General features: G+C 45.5%; 1 protein-coding gene across 3 annotated transcripts in view; it reads left to right on the top strand.

The window, feature by feature from the left end:
• Window positions 1–3,631, top strand: part of vezt (vezatin, adherens junctions transmembrane protein) — a 77,060-nt gene extending 73,429 nt beyond the window's left edge. For 2 of the 3 annotated variants that reach the window (XM_068058780.1, XM_068058781.1), the window contains one exon: window positions 1,223–3,631. In XM_068058780.1, the coding sequence (XP_067914881.1) occupies window positions 1,223–1,791 (569 nt within the window). In that variant the 3' untranslated portion in view covers window positions 1,792–3,631. The remainder of the gene's footprint in view (window positions 1–1,222) is intronic. The other variant, XM_068058783.1, reaches the window with a different exon arrangement.
• The last annotated feature ends 16,496 nt before the right edge of the window (window positions 3,632–20,127 follow it).

Genomic DNA, 20,127 nt, shown 5'->3' with positions numbered 1-20,127 from the left:
AACACAGCCTTCAGGACTCTTGATCCTGGCCACAAAGAACAGTGTCTTTGCCCCTAACTATACTATCCCAGATTACGACTACATTTCTCTTTTCTCCCCCCACTTGAATGGCTCCCTGTACCACGGTGCTATGGTCAGTTTGCTCATCCTCCCTACAGTCCCTTCTCTCATCCAGACAGGGAGCAAGAATCTCAAACCTGTTGGACAAGGGCTGAGGCTCCTGCAGCACTACCTCCTGGATCCCTCTACCTGCCTCACTCATTGTCACACCCTCCTGGCCACTGGCCGAATTCAAGGTAGTTAATCTAAGGGGTGTGACTGTCTCCTGAAACACAGCGTTCAGGTAACTTGCCCCCTCCTTGATGTGTCGCAGTGTCCGAAGCTCAGACTCCAGCTCATCAACTCTGAGCTGGAGTTTCTCGAACAACCAACACTTGCTACAGATGTGGTCACTAGGAACCACAATGGGGTCCACCAGCTCCCACATCATGCAGGTACAACACATCGCCTGGCCCTGCATCTCTATTTTATTTAATTAGATTTTAATTTTTAAAACATTTCCCACTGGTCTTTAGTTCTTTAATCTGCTTTAGTTTTTAGTTCATATACTAATGAATCGATCAAGTCTATATTTGATTTCAATTTAAATTAAAAGCTTACCTGGATACTGACCCCAGCTGCTTTCTGTTTTCCTGCTCTCACTGTTGAATGTGACGTCACTCTGATGTCACTTTTCGATTTTTTTTTTTTTTTTTTCTTTTTTCCGGCTCCGCTCCTGCTGCTCCCACTGTGCTCCCCTCTCTTTCTGTCTCCGACTGTGGTTTGGAGCGCTTTTTGAACCCTCCGCTCCTCAAGCAACGTTCCTCTCTCTCTCTGTCTCTCCGACTGTGGTTTGGTGCGCTTTTTGAACCCTCCACTCCTCAGGCTGTGCTTCTTCCTCTCTGTCTGTTAATTGGGCTTTAATTTCAGTTTCTACCACTGAGTCCTACTCTTTTCTATGGCTGCCATTGCTTTAGCAGAAGGAATGCGAGGGTTGTAGTGCAAGTAATTAAAACAGGAAAAGGGATGTGACAGATGAACAAGACAGCTACATTTTGTAGAGTTAGCATTATAAAATAACCAAAACATGTAATGTTCAGAAAGAATGGGCATTGCCATCTTTGAGCATGGTAATCAATGCAAGAATCTGACTAAACATGTTGTACTTCAAAACCTTTTACAGCCGCACTTAAAACTCTTTTATCTGCGGACTTGACGCAGCTGGTGGGAGTCCCAGTGGAACTCCAGAAGGTGGATGAAAATGAGCAAGGTCCTAAAGTTTGTCATGACAATTCCCAACAGGCAGACACCAATCGGCTGGACCCCTTTACAGATGGAAAAGAATGTTGCAGATCAGTAGGACCAGACTGCATTGATGTACATCTGTCTGTTAGCAAAGACACTGATCCAAATGGCACTACTGGAATCGGTGATGTCGATGGAAGCTCAGCTTGCTGCTCAGAGACTGCAGACAGTTCTGTAGAAGAGCAAGAAAATTCACATCCAGCTGTGGCTGAACAGCTGCAGACAGCTGTTAAACAGAGACTCACCGAAAGGCCTGGGCCAATCTCCCTCCATTTTACCTCAGCTCTGGCAGCACAGGTTGCTGCTCGCTCTCACAACTTTGCTTGTTTACCAGAACAAACGTTTGGAGATGATGACGAGGACGGAGAAGAGAAAGATGATGCTACAGATATTAGAAAGGACACCACATGTAAAGATGTTGAAAGTGTAAACTCTGTACCTCACTAAACACCAAGTGATTGGAATATGCTAAGCTTTATTTATTACTTAAGAGAAGGCCACTAATGTGATGCAGAAAGGACTGTAACAAGGACAGTGAATCATATTGTTTAGCAAAGTGCATAACTTGTACCTTAATGTGAGTTTTCACTGTAAACAAAAGGGTACAGTGAGGATTCCCTGAACGGAACACTCACTGGAACTTGGAACGATCTATTCAGCAGCCACTTGTTTTCTTCCTTCTTACTACGTTACTGTGCTCCTACCTTGTATGAAGGATTTGAGTGATAGGTTCTGGGGAAATCCGTTAGAAATCCTTTGGTCTTATGTATGAACTTCTTAAGGGACAGACACAATATTCTATCTAATCCCACCAATACAGAATGCTCCTTACCATACTGCACCTAGTTGCTGATGATGTGCCGAGTGGAAAAAGTACAGAGTACAGCAGCTGATGCCCACTACCTCCAAGAGTAGTTATCTTACTGGACTAGTTACCCAGAGGCTCAAAAAACATCAGTTCAAATCCCACTACGGCAGTTTGAGAGTTTGAATTCAATTTTAAAAATCTGGAAATGAAGTAAAAACCCAGTGTCAGTAAAAGTGACCATGAAGCTGTTGGATTGCTGTGCCTTTCTGAAGTGGCCGTACAGCCACTCACTCTGTTATATTAAACTCCAGTGAAATAGGGAAGGGCAATAAATGCCAGCTTCACTAGTGACACAACCCAAGAATTAATTTTTAAAAAGAGGTGATTATGCTTCGTCTTCTCACCAACAACTTTATAATAGCAGCTGGTGTGAGCCATCTTTTTTTTTTAACTTTTTAAAAACAAGTAGAAATTGGATTAGCCTCCAGCATCACCCATCCATGTTTACTGATTTAAAGTCACAAAGTATCTCATCAGCTTTCCTTGGCCAGCTGAACACTCACCAATTGAAGGTTTGTGAGCTGCACTCTGCAACGCAGCACTGTCACCTCCCCACTCAACACTGGTGTGAGCACACACTGTAATCACAACTGCCCCCATCACTCGCTGGTGCTCAAAAGCAGAGCTGGGCAAACATGAAGCAATGCCATTTTACAGGAGCTCAGCTGTTAGAGACATAGGCAATCTTACAGTCATTATCTCTGCCTCTCTCCTCTGATAAAGCCCTCTAACCCACTAGACTCCTGTCACAGTGGTCCGCTATTGAGCAGATCCATATCCTTCCTTTAATCATGATCAGTGACTTTTAGCTATTGTTTTCTCAAAGGATGCATTTGGGACCAGCTCATCCTTTTGGGTTTTTTTTCAGATAGCTAGATTTTTAGCCACTAACAGCATTGAAAGAACCATTCTGTTTTATTTGTTAATTCTTTGGATTTGCTTTTCAGTCAGTTCAAACAATAAAGGCCTTCAAAACAGATCAAGTCTTCCTGAAACGAAAACTGGAAATACTCAGCAGGTCAGGCAGCATTTTTGAAGAGAAAAACAGAGTTAACGTTTCAGGTCTATAACCTGTTGACTCTGTTTCTCTCTCCACAGATGCTGCCTGACCTGCTGAGTTTTTCCAGCTTTTCTGTTCTTGCTCTCAGATTTCTGCAATATTTCACTTCTGTGTCAAGTCTTCCCGACATTCTTTTGAACTCCAAGAGGTCAGTAATGTATTGCTACAGAGGGCCAATGCATAGAAACCACCCATCTTTCATAAAATGAGCTTAAGTCAGTTAAACTTAAGCTGCTTTCCCATTTAATTTGGTGATTAGGAAATTGCAAGTTATTTCAGAATCAGGTATGATAGCAGTGCTCTCTGTGGAATGTGCTTTCTTAACTTAGTGCTGTGAAATAAAATAGGTTTAAATTTTACTTTGATCCTTATTCCGTTTGCAAGCAGCACACAGGAGATTCATTCATATTCCACTATTTTTCAGTCTGTTAAGAACTTTGCTCACATAATACAAAAGTATCCAGTACAAAATCTGACATTTCTTAGAATCATATGTATGATAGTTTCTTCAATGCTGTTGAGATACTTCCTGGAACTACCTGGCCAATAAAATTAAGTATTAGTTGCAGGGGCAGCACGTTGCTGTTTATTAGGAAAAGGGGATGCAATTCCACGAACTGCCATTTTTGTCTAAAATTCCTATGGCTGTTATTTCAACATCATTCACTCATTCAGAGTAAGTCAGTTCATGATTTGTTGAAAATAACGTCACAATTTTTTTTTTTATCCATTCATGGGATGTGGGCGACGCTGGCCAGGCCAGCATCTATTGCCCATCCCTAGTTGCCCTTGAGAAGGTGGTGGTGAGCTGCCTTCTTGAACCGCTGCAGTCCATTTGGGGTAGGTACACCCACAGTGCTGTTAGGAAGGGAGTTCCAGGATTTTGACCCAGCGACAGTGAAGGAACGGCGATATAGTTCCAAATCAGGATGGTGTGTGACTTGGAGGGGAACTTGCAGGTGGTGGTGTTCCCATGTCTTTGCTGCCCTTGTCCTTCTAGTTGGTAGAGGTCGCGGGTTTGGAAGGTGCTGTCTAAGGAGCCTTGGTGCATTGCTGCAGTGCATCTTGTAGATGGTACACACTGCTGCCACTGTGCGTCGGTGGTGGAGGGAGTGAATGTTTGTAGATGGGGTGCCAATTAAGCGGGCTGCTTTGTCCTGGATGGTGTTGAGCTTCTTGAGTGTTGTAGGAGCTGCACCCATCCAGGCAAGTGGAGAGTATTCCATCACACTCCTGACTTGTGCCTTGTAGATGGTGGACAGGCTTTGGGGAGTCAGGAGGTGAGTTACTCGCCTCAGGATTCCTAGCCTCTGACCTGTTCTTGTAGCCACCATATTTATATGGCTACTCCAGTTCAATTTCTGGTCAATGGTAACCCTTAGGAAGTTGATAGTGGGGGATTCAGCGATGGCAATGCTGTTGAATGTCGAATGGAGATGGTTAGATTCTCTCTTGTTGGAGATGGTCATTGCCTGGCACTTGTGTGGCGCGAATGTTACTTGCGACTTATCAGCCCAAGCCTGGATATTGTCCAGGTCTTGCTGCATTTCTACACGGACTGCTTCAGTATCGGAGGAGTCACGAATGGTGCTGAACATTGTGCAATCATCCGTGAACATCCCCACTTCTGACCTTATGATTGAAGGAAGGTCATTGATGAAGCAGCTGAAGATGGTTGGGCCTAGGACACTACCCTGAGGAACTCCTGCAGTGATGTCCTGGAGCTCAGATGATTGACCTCCAACAACCACAACCATCTTACTTTGCGCTACGTATGACTCCAATCAGCGGAGGGTTTACCCCGATTCCCATTGACCTCAGTTTTGCTAGGGCTCCTCGATTCCATACTCGGTCAAATGCTGCCTTGATGTCAAGGGCAGTCACTCTCACCTCATCTCTTGCGTTCAGCCCTTTTGTCCATGTTTGAACCAAGGCTGTAATGAGGTCAGGAGCTGAGTGGCCCTGGTGGAACCCAAACTGAGCATCACTGAGCAGGTTATTGCTAAGCAAGTGCTGCTTGATGGCACTGTTGATGACACCTTCCGTCACTTTACTGATGATAGAGAGTAGGCTGATGGGGCGGTAATTGGCCGGGTTGGATTTGTCCTGCTTTTTGTGTACAGGACATACCTGGGCAATTTTCCACATTGCAGGGTAGATGCCAGTGTTGTAGCTGTACTGGAACAGCTTGGCTAGGGGTGCGGCAAGTTCTGGAGCACAGGTCTTCAGTACTATTGCCGGAATATTGTCAGGGCCCATAGCTTTTGCAGTATCCAGTGCCTTCAGTCGTTTCTTGATATCACGCGGAGTGAATTGAATTGGCTGAAGTCTGGCATCTGTGATGCTGGGGACTTCAGGAGGAGGCCGAGATGGATCATCAACTCGGCACTTCTGGCTGAAGATTGTTGCAAATGCTTCAGCCTTATCTTTCGCACTGATGTGCTGGGTTCCCCCATCATTGAGGCTGGGGATATTTGTGGAGCCACCTCCTCCAGTTAGTTGTTTAATTGTCCACCACCATTCACGGCTGGATGTGGCAGGACTGCAGAGCTTAGATCTGATCCGTTGGTTATGGGATTGCTTAGCTGTGTCTATCGCATGCTGCTTACACAGTTTGGCACACAGATAATCCTGTGTTGTAGCTTCACCAGGTTGACTCCTCATTTTGAAGTATGCCTGGTGCTGCTCCAGGCATGCCCTCCTGCACTCTTCATTGAACCAGGGTTGGTCTCCTGGCTTGATGGTAATGGTAGAGTGGGGGATATGCCGAGCCATGAGGTTACAGATTGTGGTTGAGTACAATTCTACTGCTGCTGATGGCCCACAGCGCCTCATGGCTTTTTTTTTTCCAAAATATACTTTATTCATAAAAATCTGTAAAAATTACATTCCCAAACAGTTTAAAACAGCATCAAGTCAAAAAATACAAACAGTGCAAAGGTGATCAGTTTCCTTCTGTACAATTATGAGTTGCCTCACAACCCTTCCATTTCACATTTGTCCTGCCAGATACATTTTTACATTATACAAGAGACAGAAATTTTCCCGATACAGTTCGAGGGGTTTCGCATGGATCCAGCCCCTCAGTTCAGCTTGGGGAGGGACCTTACACTGTGGTCTTTCCCCATTGAGCCTTTGCTGCGGCTGCCCCAAGCTTTAGTGCGTCCCTCAGCACGTAGTCCTGGACCTTGGAATGTGCCAGTCTGCAACATTCGGTGGTGGACAACTCTTTGCGCTGGAAGACCAGCAAGTTTCGGGCAGACCAAAGGACGTCTTTCACCGAATTGATAGTCCTCCAGCAGCAGTTGATGTTTGTCTCGGTGTGCGTCCCTGGGAACAGCCCGTAGAGCACAGACTCCTGTGTTACAGAGCTGCTTGGGATGAACCTCGACAAAAACCACTGCATCTCTTTCCACACCTGCTTTGTGAAGACACATTCCAGGAGGAGGTGGGCAACCGTCTCTTCCCCACCACAGCCACCGCAGGGGCATTGTGCAGAGGGGGCGAGACTTCGGGCGTGCATGAGGGATCTGATGGGGAGGGCCCTTCTCACCACCAGCCAAGCTACATCTTGGTGCTTGTTTGAAAGTTCTTGTGATGATGCATTCCGCCAAATGACTTTGGCGGTCTGCTCGGGGAACCATCCGACAGGATCCCCTGTCTCCTTTTCCCGTAGGGCCTTGGGGACATTCCATGCAGACCACTGCCTGATGGATGCCAGTTTTGCATTGCTAGATCTGTTTGAAATCGATCCCATTTAGCACAGTGATAGTGCCACACAACACGATGGACGGTATCCTCAATGTGAAGGCGGGACTTCGTCTCCACAAGGACTGTGTGGTGGTCACTCCTACCAATACTGTCATGGACAGATGCATCTATAGCCGGCAGGTTGGTGAGGACGAGGTCAAGTATGTTTTTCCCTCGTGTTGGTTCCCCCACCACCTGCCGCAGACCCAGTCTAGCAGCTATGTCCTTTAGGGCTCGGTCAGTAGTGGTGCTACCGAGCCACTCTTGGTGATGGACATTGAAGTCCCCCACCCAGAGTACATTTTGTGCCCTTGCCACCCTCAGTGCTTCCTCCAAGTGCTGTTCAACATGGTGGAGTACTGAGTCATCAGCTGAGGGAGGGCAGTAGGTGGTAATCAGTAGGAGGTTACCTTGTCCATGTTTGACCTGATGCCATGAGACTTCATTGGGTCCGCGGAGTCGATGTTGAGGACTCCCAGGGCAACTCCCTCTCTACTGTATACCACTGTGCCACCACCTCTGCTGGGTCTGTCCTGCCGGTGGGACAGGACATACCCAGGGATGGTGATGGCAGCGTCTGGGGCACTGTCTGTAAGGTATGATTCTGTGAGTATGACTATGTCAGGCTGTTGCTTGACTAGTCTGTGGGACAGCTCTCCCAACTTTGGAACAAGCCCCCAGATGTTAGTAAGGAGGACTTTGCAGGGTCGACAGGGCTGAGTTTACCATTGTCGTTTCCGGTGCCTAGGTCGATGCTGGGTGGTCCATCCAGTTTCATTCCTTTTTATTAACTTTGTAGCGGTTAGGTACAACTGAGTGGCTTGCTAGGCCATTTCAGAGGGCATGTAAGAGTTAACCACATTGCTGTGGGTCTGGAGTCACATGTCAGCCAGACCAGGTAAGGACAGCAGATTTCCTTTCCTAAAGGACATTAGTGAACCAGATGGGTTTTTACAACAATCGACAGTTGTTTCATGGCCATCATTAGACTAGCTTTTAATTCCAGATTTATTAATTAAATTCAAATTCCACCTTCTGCTATGGTGGGATTCGAACCCATGTCCCCAGAGAAATACCCTGGGTCTCTGGGTTACTAGTTCAGTGATAATACCACTACGCCACCGCCTACACAAGCTTGCTAGTCAGTGCAGTGCTGTGAAGTCAGTGGCCTTCCAAAATGGAAGCATCGCCACGGGGCCCCCGTGATATTAAGTGCGTGGGCTCATTTAAATGGAGGGGGCAGAGCGGCCATCCCCTGACGTAGAGGGGACAACCGCCGCGCCCCTGGCAACGGCATCCGGCATCACCGTGTGGGCGCCAGTGCCATTTTTAAAGGGCTTCAGGCCCTTAGGAACAAATTGAAGTCTTAAAGCAACAAAGCCTTTCATTTGCGTTTTGAAAATAAATAAAAGCTGGAGACCCCTTCCCAACCCACCCAATGTGTTTTGAATTGTCAAAAATGTAGAGATTAAACTTTATTAGCAACCTGAAGTTTGCCCCCAACCTCTTCACATTTGCCCTTCAACCCATTTCCACCATCCCCACAGCCAATAAAAAAGATTTGCCCCCGCTCCCGCCATTCAGTAAGATCATGGCTGATCTGATTGTTGCCTTCACTCCACATTCCTGCCTGCCCCCATAACCCTTGACTCCCTTGTAGATCAAAAATCTGTCTAACTCATGGAGTCATAGTCGTACAGCATAGAAACAGGCCCTTCGGCCCACTGCGTCCATGCCGACCATAATGCCCATCTATACTAATCCCACCTGCCTTCATTAATTCCATATCCCTCTATGCCTTGCTCATTCAAGTACCTGTCCAGATGCCTCTTAAATGTCGCTACTGTTCCTGCCTCCACCACCTCCTCAGGCAGCTCATTCCAGATACCCACTATTTGTGTGAAAAATTTACCCCTTTGATCCCCTTTAAACCACCTCCCTCTCACCTTAAATCTATGCCCTCTAGTTTTAGTCACCCCTACCATGGGAAACATACTCTGGCTATCTACCCGATCTATGCCTCTCATAATTTTATATACCTCTATCATGTCCCCTCTCAACCTCCTTTGCTCCAGGGAAAACAGACCCAGCCTATCCAATCCCTCTTTATAACTCAAGCCCTCCAAACCAGGTAACATCCTAGTGAATCTTTTCTGCACCCTCTCTAGCTTAATCACATCTTTTTATGTTTCTTGCTAGTTAGTTTACTCATACTCTAATTTCTCTTTTTTTAGCCATCCTTTGGAAAAACTTTAGAAACCAGCATTCTTCTGGCCTACCATGAATCTTCGCAGTATTGTATGTCTTTTCTTTCAATTTGATACCATCCTTAATTTCCTTAGTTAGCCATGGATGGTGCATCCTTCTCATAGAATGGAATGTATCTTTGTTGAGAGTTATGAAATAGCTCCTTAAATGTCTGTCACTACTTCGCTACTGTCTTACCTTTTAACCTATTTTCCCAGTCCACTTTAGCCAATTCTGTCTTCATACCCTTGTAATTGCCTTTGTTTAATTTTAAGACATTAGTTTCAGACCCAAGTTTCTTACCCTCAAACTGAATTTGAAATTATCATGTTATGATCAATCTTACCTAGAGGATCCTTTATTATGAGGTCATTAATTAATCCTGTCTCATTACACATTACCAGTTCTAAAATAGACTGCTCCCTGGTTGGTTCCAGAATGTATTCTAAGAAACTGTCCCAAATACACTCTATGAACTCATCCTCCAGGCTACCACCTAGAAGGGCAAGTGCAGTAGATGCATGGGAACACCACCAGCTGCAAGTTCCCCTGCAAGCCATACACCATCCTGACTTGGAACTACATTGCCGTTCCTTCACAATCGCTGGGTCGAAAACCTGAAACTCCCTCCCTAACAGCGCTGTGGGTATACCTACACCACATGGACTACAGCACTTCAAGGAGGTGGCCTACCATCTTCTCGAGGGCAAATAGGGATGAGTAACAAATGCTGGCCTTGCCAGAAATGCTCACATCCCATGAAAGAATAAAAAAAAATTTAAAATGTATGTGGGGTGACCGGAATAGTCAAAAATTATGCTATCTTAAGCTGGCACGTGAAAACTAGTGAAAAGACAGCATGGAGTGGGCTTCGCCATCAGAAACTCTTTGCTCAGCATGATAGAGCCACCTTCAAATGGCTCAGAACGCATACTGTCCATCCGACTTCTCACCGCCTCTGGTCCAGTACACCTACTCAGCATCTATGCTCCAACGCTCTGCTCCGCACCTGAAGATAAAGACCAGTTCTATGAGGAACTCCATAATATCATTAGTAGCATCCCCAATACCGAACATCTGTTCCTGCTGGGGTACTTGAATGCCAGGGTTGGGGCCGACCGTGACTCATGGCCCTCCTGCTTTGGGCGCTATGGCATTGGAAGGATGAATGAGAATGGACAGAGACTGCTTGAGTTGTCTACCGATCACAACCCCTGCATCACCAACTCATTCTTTCACACTAAACCCTGTCACCAGGTTTCTTGGAGGCACCCAAGATCACGTCGTTGGCACCAGCTGGACCTCATCGTCACAAGGCGAGCCTCCTTAAACAGTGTTCAAATCACGCGCAGCTTCCACAGTGCAGACTGCAACACCGACCACTCCCTGGTGTGCAGCAAGGTTAGACTCGGACCAAAGAAGCTGCATCACTCCAAGCAGAAGGGCTGCCCAAGCATCAACACGAGCAGAATTTCTTATCCACAGCTGTTACAAAAATTTCTAAATTCACTTGAAAAAGCCCTTCAAAACATTCCCACAGGGGATGCTGAGACCAAGTGGGCCCACATCATAGACGCCATCTATGAGTCAGCCATGACCACCTATGGCAAACGTGTGAAGCGGAATGCAGACTGGTTTCAATCTCATTTTGAAGAGCTGGAACCTGTCATAGCCGCTAAGCGCATTGCACTGCTGAACTACAAAAAAGCCCCCAGCGAGTTAACATCCGTAACACTTAAAACAGCCAGGCGCTGCGCAAATGACTACTGGCAACACCTATGCAGTCATATTCAGCTGGCCGCTGACACAGGAAATATCAGAGGAATGCATGATGGCATTAAGAGAGCTTTTGGGCCAACCATCAAGAAGATCGCCCCCCTAAAATCTAAATCAGGGGACCCATTCACTGATCAACGCAAACAAATGGATCGCTGGGTTGAGCACTACGTAGAACTGTACTCCAGGGAGAATGTTGTCACTGAGACTGCCCTTAATGCAGCCCAGCCTCTGCCGGTCATGGATGAGCTGGATGAACAGCCAACAAAATCGGAACTCAGTGATGCCATTGATTCTCTAGCCAGCGGAAAAGCCCCTGGGAAGGACGGCATTACCCCTGAGATAATCAAGAGTGCTAAGCCTGCTATACTCTCAGCACGCTATGAACTGCTTTGCCTGTGCTGGGACGAGGGAGCAGTACCACAGGACATGCGCGATGCCAATATCATCACCCTCTATAAAAACAAAGGTGACCGCGGTGACTGCAACAACTACCGTGGAATCTCCCTGCTCAGCATAGTGGGGAAAGTCTTCGCTCGAGTCACTTTAAACAGGCTCCAGAAGCTGGCCGAGCGTGTCTACCCTGAGGCACAGTGTGGCTTTCAAGCAGAGAGATCGACCATTGACATGCTGTTCTCCCTTAGTCAGCTACAGGAGAAATGCCGCTAACAACAGATGCCCCTCTACGTTGCTTTCATTGATCTCACCAAAGCCTTTGACCTCGTCAGCAGACGTGGTCTCTTCAGACTACTAGAAAAGATCGGATGTCCACCAAATCTACGAAGTATCATCACCTCATTCCATGACAATATGAAAGGCAAAATTCAGCCTCATCAGACCCCTTTCCGATCCTGAGTGGCGTGAAACAGGGCTGTGTTCTCGCACCCACACTGTTTGGGATTTTCTTCTCCCTGCTGCTCCCACATGCATTCAAGTCTTCAGAAGAAGGAATTTTCCTCCACACAAGATCAGGTGGCAGGTTGTTCAACCTTGCCCGCCTAAGAGCGAAGTCCAAAGTACGGAAAGTCCTCATCAGGGAACTCCTCTTTGCTGATGATGCTGCATTAACATCTCACACTGAAGAGTGTCTGCAGAGTCTCATTGACAGGTTTGCGGCTGCCTGCAACGAATTTGGCCTAACCATCAGCCTCAAGAAAACGAACATCATGGGACAGGACCTCAGAAATGCTCCATCCATCAATATCGGCGACCACGCTCTGAAAGTGGTTCAAGAGTTCACCTACCTAGGCTCAACTATCACCAGTAACCTGTCTCTCGATGCAGAAATCAACAAGCGCATGGGAAAGGCTTCCACTGCTATGTCCAGACTGGCCAATAGAGTGTGGGAAAATGGCGCACTGACACGGAACACAAAAGTACGAGTATATCAAGCCTGTGTCCTCAGTACCTTGCTCTACGGCAGCAAGGCCTGGACAACGTATGTCAGCCAAGAGTGACGTCTCAATTCATTCCATCTTCGCTGCCTCCGGAGAATCCTTGGCATCAGGTGGCAGGACTGTATCTCCAACACAGAAGTCCTCGAGGTGGCCAACATCCCCAGCTTATACACACTACTGAGTCAGCGGCGCTTGAGATGGCTTGGCCATGTGAGCCGCATGGAAGATGGCAGGATCCCCAAAGACACATTGTACAGCGAGCTCGTCACTGGTAACAGACCCACCGGCCGTCCATGTCTCCGCTTTAAAGATGTCTGCAAACGCGACATGAAGTCCTGTGACATTGATCACATGTCGTGGGAGTCAGTTGCCAGCAATCGCCAGAGCTGGCGGGCAGCCATAAAGGCGGGGCTAAAGTGTGGCGAGTCGAAGAGACTTAGCAGTTGGCAGGAAAAAAGACAGAAGCGCAAGGGGAGAGCCAACTGTGTAACAGCCCCGACAACCAATTTTATCTGCAGCACCTGTGGAAGAGTCTGTCACTCTAGAATTGGCCTTTATAGCCGCTCCAGGCGCTGCTTCACAAACCACTGACCATCTCCAGATGCTTACCCATTGTCTCCCGAGACAAGGAGGCCAAAGAAGAAGAAGAATAAATGCTGGCCTTGCCAGAAATGCTCACATTCCATGAAAGAATTTTTAAAAAATTAAAAATGTATGTGGGGTGACCGGAAAAGTCAAAAATTATGCTATCTTAAGTTGGCACGTGAAAACTGGTGATCTGGAAGGCACTGGTGCCCATTCAAACATCCCGTAACATAAATTGTTGCTTGTAAAAATGGGAAAAGATTCACATTGCTGGTTTTGTCATCTTTTGACTCCATTACTCCACTGCTGCCCTTCCATTTTCTGTAACCTCTTGTTTAAAGTGGAGCTGCCACCATCATAGGAACAGGAGTAGGCCATTCAGCCCATTGAGCCTGCTCCACCATTCAATACAATCATGGCTGATCATCCTCTTCAATGCCTTTTTACCCACACTATCCTCATATCCCCTATGTCATTTGTATTTAGAAATCTGTCAGTCTCCGCTTTAAACTCAATGATTGAGCTTCCACAGCCCTCTGGGGTAGAGTATTCCAAAGATTCACAACCCTATGAGTAAAGAAATTTCTCCTCATCTCAGTCCTAATTGGCTTCCCCCTTATTTTGAAATTGTGTCCCCTGGTTCTAGACTCCTCAACCAGGGGAAACATCTTAGCTGCATTTACCCTGTCTATTTCTTTAAGTATTTTGTAGGTCTCAATGAGATCACCCCTCATTCTTCGAAACTCTAGAGAATACCGGCCCAGTTTCCCCAATCTCTCTTCATTGGACAGTCCCGCCATCCCAGGAACAAGTCTGGTGAACCTCCATTGCACTCCCTCTATGGCAATCATATCTTTCCTAAGGTAAGGGGAACTAAACTGCACACAGTACTCCAGGTACGGTCTAACCAAGGTTCTGCACAATTGAAGCAAGATTTCACTACTCCTGTACTCAAATCCTCTTACGATAAAGGCTAACATAACATTGGCCTTCTTAATTGTTTGCTGCACGTGCATGTTTCAGTGACTTATTGACATGGACACCCAGGTCCCTTTGCACATCTACACTTTCTAATCTCTTACCATTTAAGAAATACTCCACGTTCTATTCCTCCTACCAATATGGATAACCTCACATTTTGCCACATTATATTCCATCTGCCACGTTCTTGCCCACTCACTAAGTTTTTCCAAATCCCCTTGAAGCCACTTTGTATCTTCCTCACAACACACATTCCCACCTAGTTTTGTGCCATCTGTGAACTTAGAAATACTACATTTGGTCCCCACATCCAAATCATTGATATATATTGTGAACAGTTGGGACCCAAGCACTGATCCCTGTGAGAATGACCTGTTGATTCCTACTTTCTGTTTTCTGCCTGTTAACCAATCCTTAATCCATACCAGTATATTACCTCCTATCCCATGTGCTTTAATTTTGCTAACCAATCTCCTGTGGGGGACTTTATCAAGGGTCTTTTGAAAATCCAAGTATACCACGTCCACCAACTCCCCATTATCAATTCTGTTAGTAACATCCTCAAAAAACTCCAACAGTTTCGTCAAACATGATTTCCCAAATCCATGTTGACTATGCCCAATCAGATCATTATTATCCAAGTTTCCATTTATCACATCCTTTAGAATAGATTCTTTTTCCCAACAACTGATGTAAGACTAACTGTTCTGTAATTCCCTGTTTTCTCCCTCCCTCCCTTCTTAAATAGTGGGGTGACATTTGCTACCTTCCAATCTGCAGGAACTGCTCCAGAATCGATAGAATTTTTAGGAGATGATCACCAATGCATCCATTATCTCCATAGCTACCTCTTTCAACACTCTGGAATGTAGAATATCAGGTCCTGGGGACTTACAATCTTCCAGCCCATTAATTTCTCCAATACAACCTTTTTACGAACACTAATTTCCTTCAATTCCTCATGCCCCCTAATCCCTTGGATAAATTCTGCTGACTCTGCCTGTAATGGACCCACATTTGTCTTAGTCAAACGTTTCCTTTTTACATACCTGTAGATGTTTGTACAGTCCGTTTTTATATGTTTTGATAGCTTACATTCATGTGCTATTCTTCCTTTCTTTATCAATTTCTTCGTCCTCCTTTGCTGTATTTTAAAATCCTCCCAATCCTCAGGTTTACTACTATTTCTGGCAACTTTATAGGCCTTTACTTTTAATCTTATACAATCCTTATCTTCCTTTGTTATCCACGGTTGACTGCTTCTACTTTTGGGATTTTTGTGCCTTGAAGGAATGTATAGTTGCTGTAAACTATGTAATAATTCTTTAAAGACTATCCATTGTCTATGTACTGTCATACTTTTTAATGTATTTTCCCAATCCACCTCAACCAATTCGCCTGTCATATCTTCATAATTTCCTTTGTTCAAATTTAACACCCTGGCTTCAAATTGAACTATCTCACTTTCAGACATAATGTAAAATTCTGTCATATTATGGTCACTCATCCCTAAAGGTTCTTTTATCACAAGATTATTAATTAGTCCTTCCTCATTACATAATACTAGATCTAAAATAGCCTGTTCTCTAGTCGGTTCCTCAACATACTGCTCTAGAAAACCATCCCTAACGCACTCCAGAAACTCGTCCTCCACAGCATTAGTGCTCATTAGGTTTACCCAGTCTGAATGCAGATTGAAGTCACCCATGATTACTGTATTACTCATGCTATATGCTTCTCTAATCTCCTGATTAATGCCATGCCGCACACTGTTTGGTGGCTTATAAACAACTTCTACCAATGTTAGTTGCCCCTTGCTGTTTCTTAGCTCCACCCAAACAGATTCCACAATTTGTTCTTCCGATCTGAGATCCTCCCTTACTATTGTACTGATCCCATCTCTTATCAGCGCAACACCATCTCCTTTTCCTTTTTGCCTGTCCTTCCTAAATGTCGAATATCCTTGAATATTCAGTTCCCAGTCTTTTTTTTATTTATTCATGGGATGTGGGCATCGCTGGCCAGGCCAGCATTTATTGCCCATCCCTAATTGCCCTTGAGAAGATGGTGCTGAGCTGCCTTCTTGAACCGCTGCAGTCCATGTGGGGTAGGTACATCCACAGTGCTATTAGGGAGTTCCAGGATTTTGACTCAGTGACAGTGAAGGAACGACAATATAGTTCCAAATCAGGATGGTGTGTGACTTGGAGGGGAACTTGCAGGTGGTGGTGTTCCCATGTATTTGCTGCCCTTGTCCTTCTAGTTGGTAGAGGTCGCGTATTTGGAAGGTGCTGTCTAAGCAGCCTTGGTGCATTGCTGCAGTGCATCTTGTAGATGGTACACCCTGCTGCCACTGTGCGTCGGTGGTGGAGATGGTGAATGTTTGTAGATGGGGTGCCAGTCAAGCGGGCTGCTTTGTCCTGGATGGTGTTGAGCTTCTTGAGTGTTGTTGGAGCTGCACCCATCCAGGCAAGTGGAGAGTATTCCATCACACTCCTGACTTGTGCCTTGTAGATGGTGGACAGGCTTTGGGGAGTCAGGAGGTGAGTTACTCGCCTCAGGATTCCTAGCCTCTGACCTGCTCTTGTAGCCACAGTATTTATATGGCTACTCCAGTTCAATTTCTGGTCAATGGTAGTCCCTAGGATGTTGATAGTGGGGGATTCAGCGATGGTAATGCCATTGAATGTCAAGGGGAGATGGTTAGATTCTCTCCTGTTGGAGATGGTCATTGCTTGGCACTTGTGTGGCGCGAATGTTACTTGCCACTTATCAGCCCAAGCCTGGATATTGTCCAGGTCTTGCTGCATTTCTACACGGACTGCTTCAGTATCTGAGGAATCACGAATGGTGCTGGACATTGTGCAATCATCAGTGAACATCCCCACTTCTGACCTTATGATTGAAGGAAGGTCATTGATGAAGCAGCTGAAGATGCTTAGTCACCTGGTAGCCATGTTTCTGTTATGGCAATTAGATCATACCCATTTACCTCTATTTGGGCCTTTAAGTCATCTGCCGTGTTGCGAATGCTGTGTGCATTCAGATAGAGTGCCCTTAACCTTGTCTTCTTGACATTCTGCATTCTATGTCTAGTTGATTCGCCTGCCTTCTAATGTAGCTTGCTGCTTTTCTATCTCCTGTTACCAGCTTTACTTCCTTCCAATTTAAGCTACCCTTCAGGTTCCCATCCCCCTGACAAGCTCGTTTAAACCCTCCCCAACAGCACTGACAAATCTCCCTGCGAGGATGTTCCAGTTCTGTTAAGGTGTAGCCTGTCCATCTTATACAGGTCCCACCTGCCCCAGAACCGGTCCCAATGCCTCAGAAATCTGATACCCTCCCTTCTACATCAATTCTCCAACCACATGTTCAATCGATCCTATTCCTATGCTCACTGGCATGTGGCACTAGGAGTAATCTTATCCTGTCCTGCTCACCCATCATTCCCATCCGCACTGACCCATAGTGGCTCCCTGTACTCAAATGCATCTAGTTTAAAAACCTTCTATTTGTGTGCAAATCTCTGCCTAACTCTGACCATCTTCAGTCCTATATCCCTTCCCCAACCCCCTAGTGCTTCTGATTTCTCCCGTGCATTTCTCACTTCCCCTCCACAATCATCCTGTCATCCCACGTGCTTTCAGTCCCCTCAGCTCCACTCATTGGAGCTCCCTCCCTGTTCAGATGTGAGTTTGTTACCACAGTTATCCAAACGGTGCACCCCCAATCTCAGCCAAACCATTAAGGAGGTTAAAAAGCAACTTCAGTGTCAGCTGTGCTCAGCGCATGGCACTCTTGCCGCTGAGTTAGAAGATCATGGGTTCAAGTCCCACTTCAGAAATGAGGGCATAAAAATACAGTCCAACACTCCAGTGCTGTACTGAGGGACTGCTGCACTGTCAGAGGTGCCATCTTTCAGATGAGATGTTAAACTGAGGCCCCATCTGCCCTCTCAGGTGGATGTAAAATATCCCAGGGCAGTACTGGAAGAAGAGCAGGGATTTCTCTGCAATGTCCTGACCAAATTGGCTGCTGTGTTTCCTACATTACAACAGTGATTACACTTCAAAAGTAATTCATTGGCTGTAACGAACTTTGGGACATCCTGTGGTTATGAAAGGATAGTTGTTGTAATAAGCAGCTTCAGGCATCTCCCAGCGCACTGCAGGAGGATTGGAGAGGAAGCAGTGACAACACTGTCCTCGAATGGTTCTTAATAGCTACTTTTTAGAGGCTGAAGGGAAAGTGAAGATTATACCATTTAAACACACAGCTGGACGAAATCACCATTTATATGTAGTATAAACAGTAATCACTTTCATCTTAAATTCCTTCCCATCCAAAAGCACGTGTTAAATAACTTTAATCACTTAGCATAGAAGGAGTGATTCTGCGACCTGTAGTTCTAAGAGGGAGCTGTCACACCAGCAGGCTAAGGGTATCGGGATTTACTGCTTGCCTTTCTTGGGTGAAAGCAAGGGGCTCTTTACCCACCATATCATGAGGTGCTTGGGTTCATAATGCCAACGATGCCAATTGGCTGGGGTCAGGGGTCAGGGGAACACTGGCAATGTAGAAGCAACGTATACACAGCTTGTAATAATTAGACCAATCCTAGGCACAGCATGTTTGAGACTGTTTTTACTTTAATAATTCAGCCTCTTAAATAGGTTACAGTTTGAAAGATGTGGGCATGGAGTTTCCGCTCCATTATGCTAGTTTTCTCAGCAAAATTCCCTCTATCAGTGTAATTGCACAAAAAAAACTGCTGAATTTTAAGCACCATTTATGTTTTGTGTAACTCAAAATTCCACAATCTTTGGCACCAATTTTACAAACATTGAGCTAGCAGCAGGCCCCACCCACAAAACCAGCCACACCCCCCAGAGTGAATTCGTCACTATTGTGAGTTGTATTTGTTTACAGGCCTTGGAAAGTGGTGAATTGAGGGTGATTAAAATGCTTATTAGAATAGTATCATAGAAAGTTTCAGCACAAAAACTCATTTTCAGCTGTTTTAATCAAACTGCACTAAGTTACCACTCTTAAATACATCAAGAAAGATTTTTAAAGCAAAAATTTATAAAAATTACATTTTAAAATGCTGCCTAATTGTGCTGATCCGTAGCAGATTTTACATTCAGTGATATGGAAATGAGTTTGAGTGGAAATTCAGGCAGGGTGGGGTGGAAGATACTTTCAAAATGAATGCAATTTGGGGCACAGTTTTCACAGAACCACTGCACCCTAAGCGGAAACTCTACCCCATAATATTCATCACATTGTCACATATTCATCTTGTAAATGTATTTTTTTATTAACAATATCTTAAAAAGCAAACTTAAAAGCCACAAATACTGCTGAATGTTTCATAAGACTGGGGAGTTGAATCGAATGCCCTGCAGTTTATTCTGAGAAGTTTTGTGCTTTTTTGACACTTGATACTTTTCCTTCAGGAGAATATGTTTTAGTGAATAACTTGCTGCGTACAAAGGGGACTTAATGACTGGATTCATACATGTGGGGCAAGAAATTAGATCTTGGTATGCACACTTCAAGCCACAGGCACAAAGAGGGCCAATTTTAGGGACCAACATTCCATGCCCCAAGAACACCTGAAAGAAATGTGACCCAATATTGAGGCTGGCTGTTTTCTGAAATCCAGGACAACCGCCTAAAACATACAAAAATAATGGGCAGGAAAAGAGTCACAGTCCATCCAGCCTATCCCATATGATCCCTAATGCCTGTTTCAGGACTCCTCGTGCAAACTGAGCTGCACTGAGCAAACCAGGCCTCAGGAATTCCAGGCAAACAGCCTCCACCAAGAAAGGAATGCTCCTCCCAACTGCATGCTCCCCACAGATTGGCTTCCCCCAAACCATCCCACCCCCCCATTCTCCTCTTCTGAGGAAGTGCTGCACTGTTGGAGGTGCTGTCTTTCGGATGAGACATTAAACCAATGCCCCATCTGTTATCTCAGGTGGATGTAAAAGATCCCACAGCATCATTCAAAGAAGAGAAGAGGGGTTATCTATGGTATCCTGGTCAATTTCCCTGAATCAACATCACTATAACAAATCTCCTGGTCATTATTACCTTGTTGTTTGTGGGAG

This window comes from Heterodontus francisci, chromosome 27, assembly GCF_036365525.1.
Source record: "Heterodontus francisci isolate sHetFra1 chromosome 27, sHetFra1.hap1, whole genome shotgun sequence".
In the NCBI taxonomy this organism is placed as follows: domain Eukaryota; kingdom Metazoa; phylum Chordata; class Chondrichthyes; order Heterodontiformes; family Heterodontidae; genus Heterodontus; species Heterodontus francisci.
This window is presented reverse-complemented; position numbering and strand designations above follow the sequence as displayed.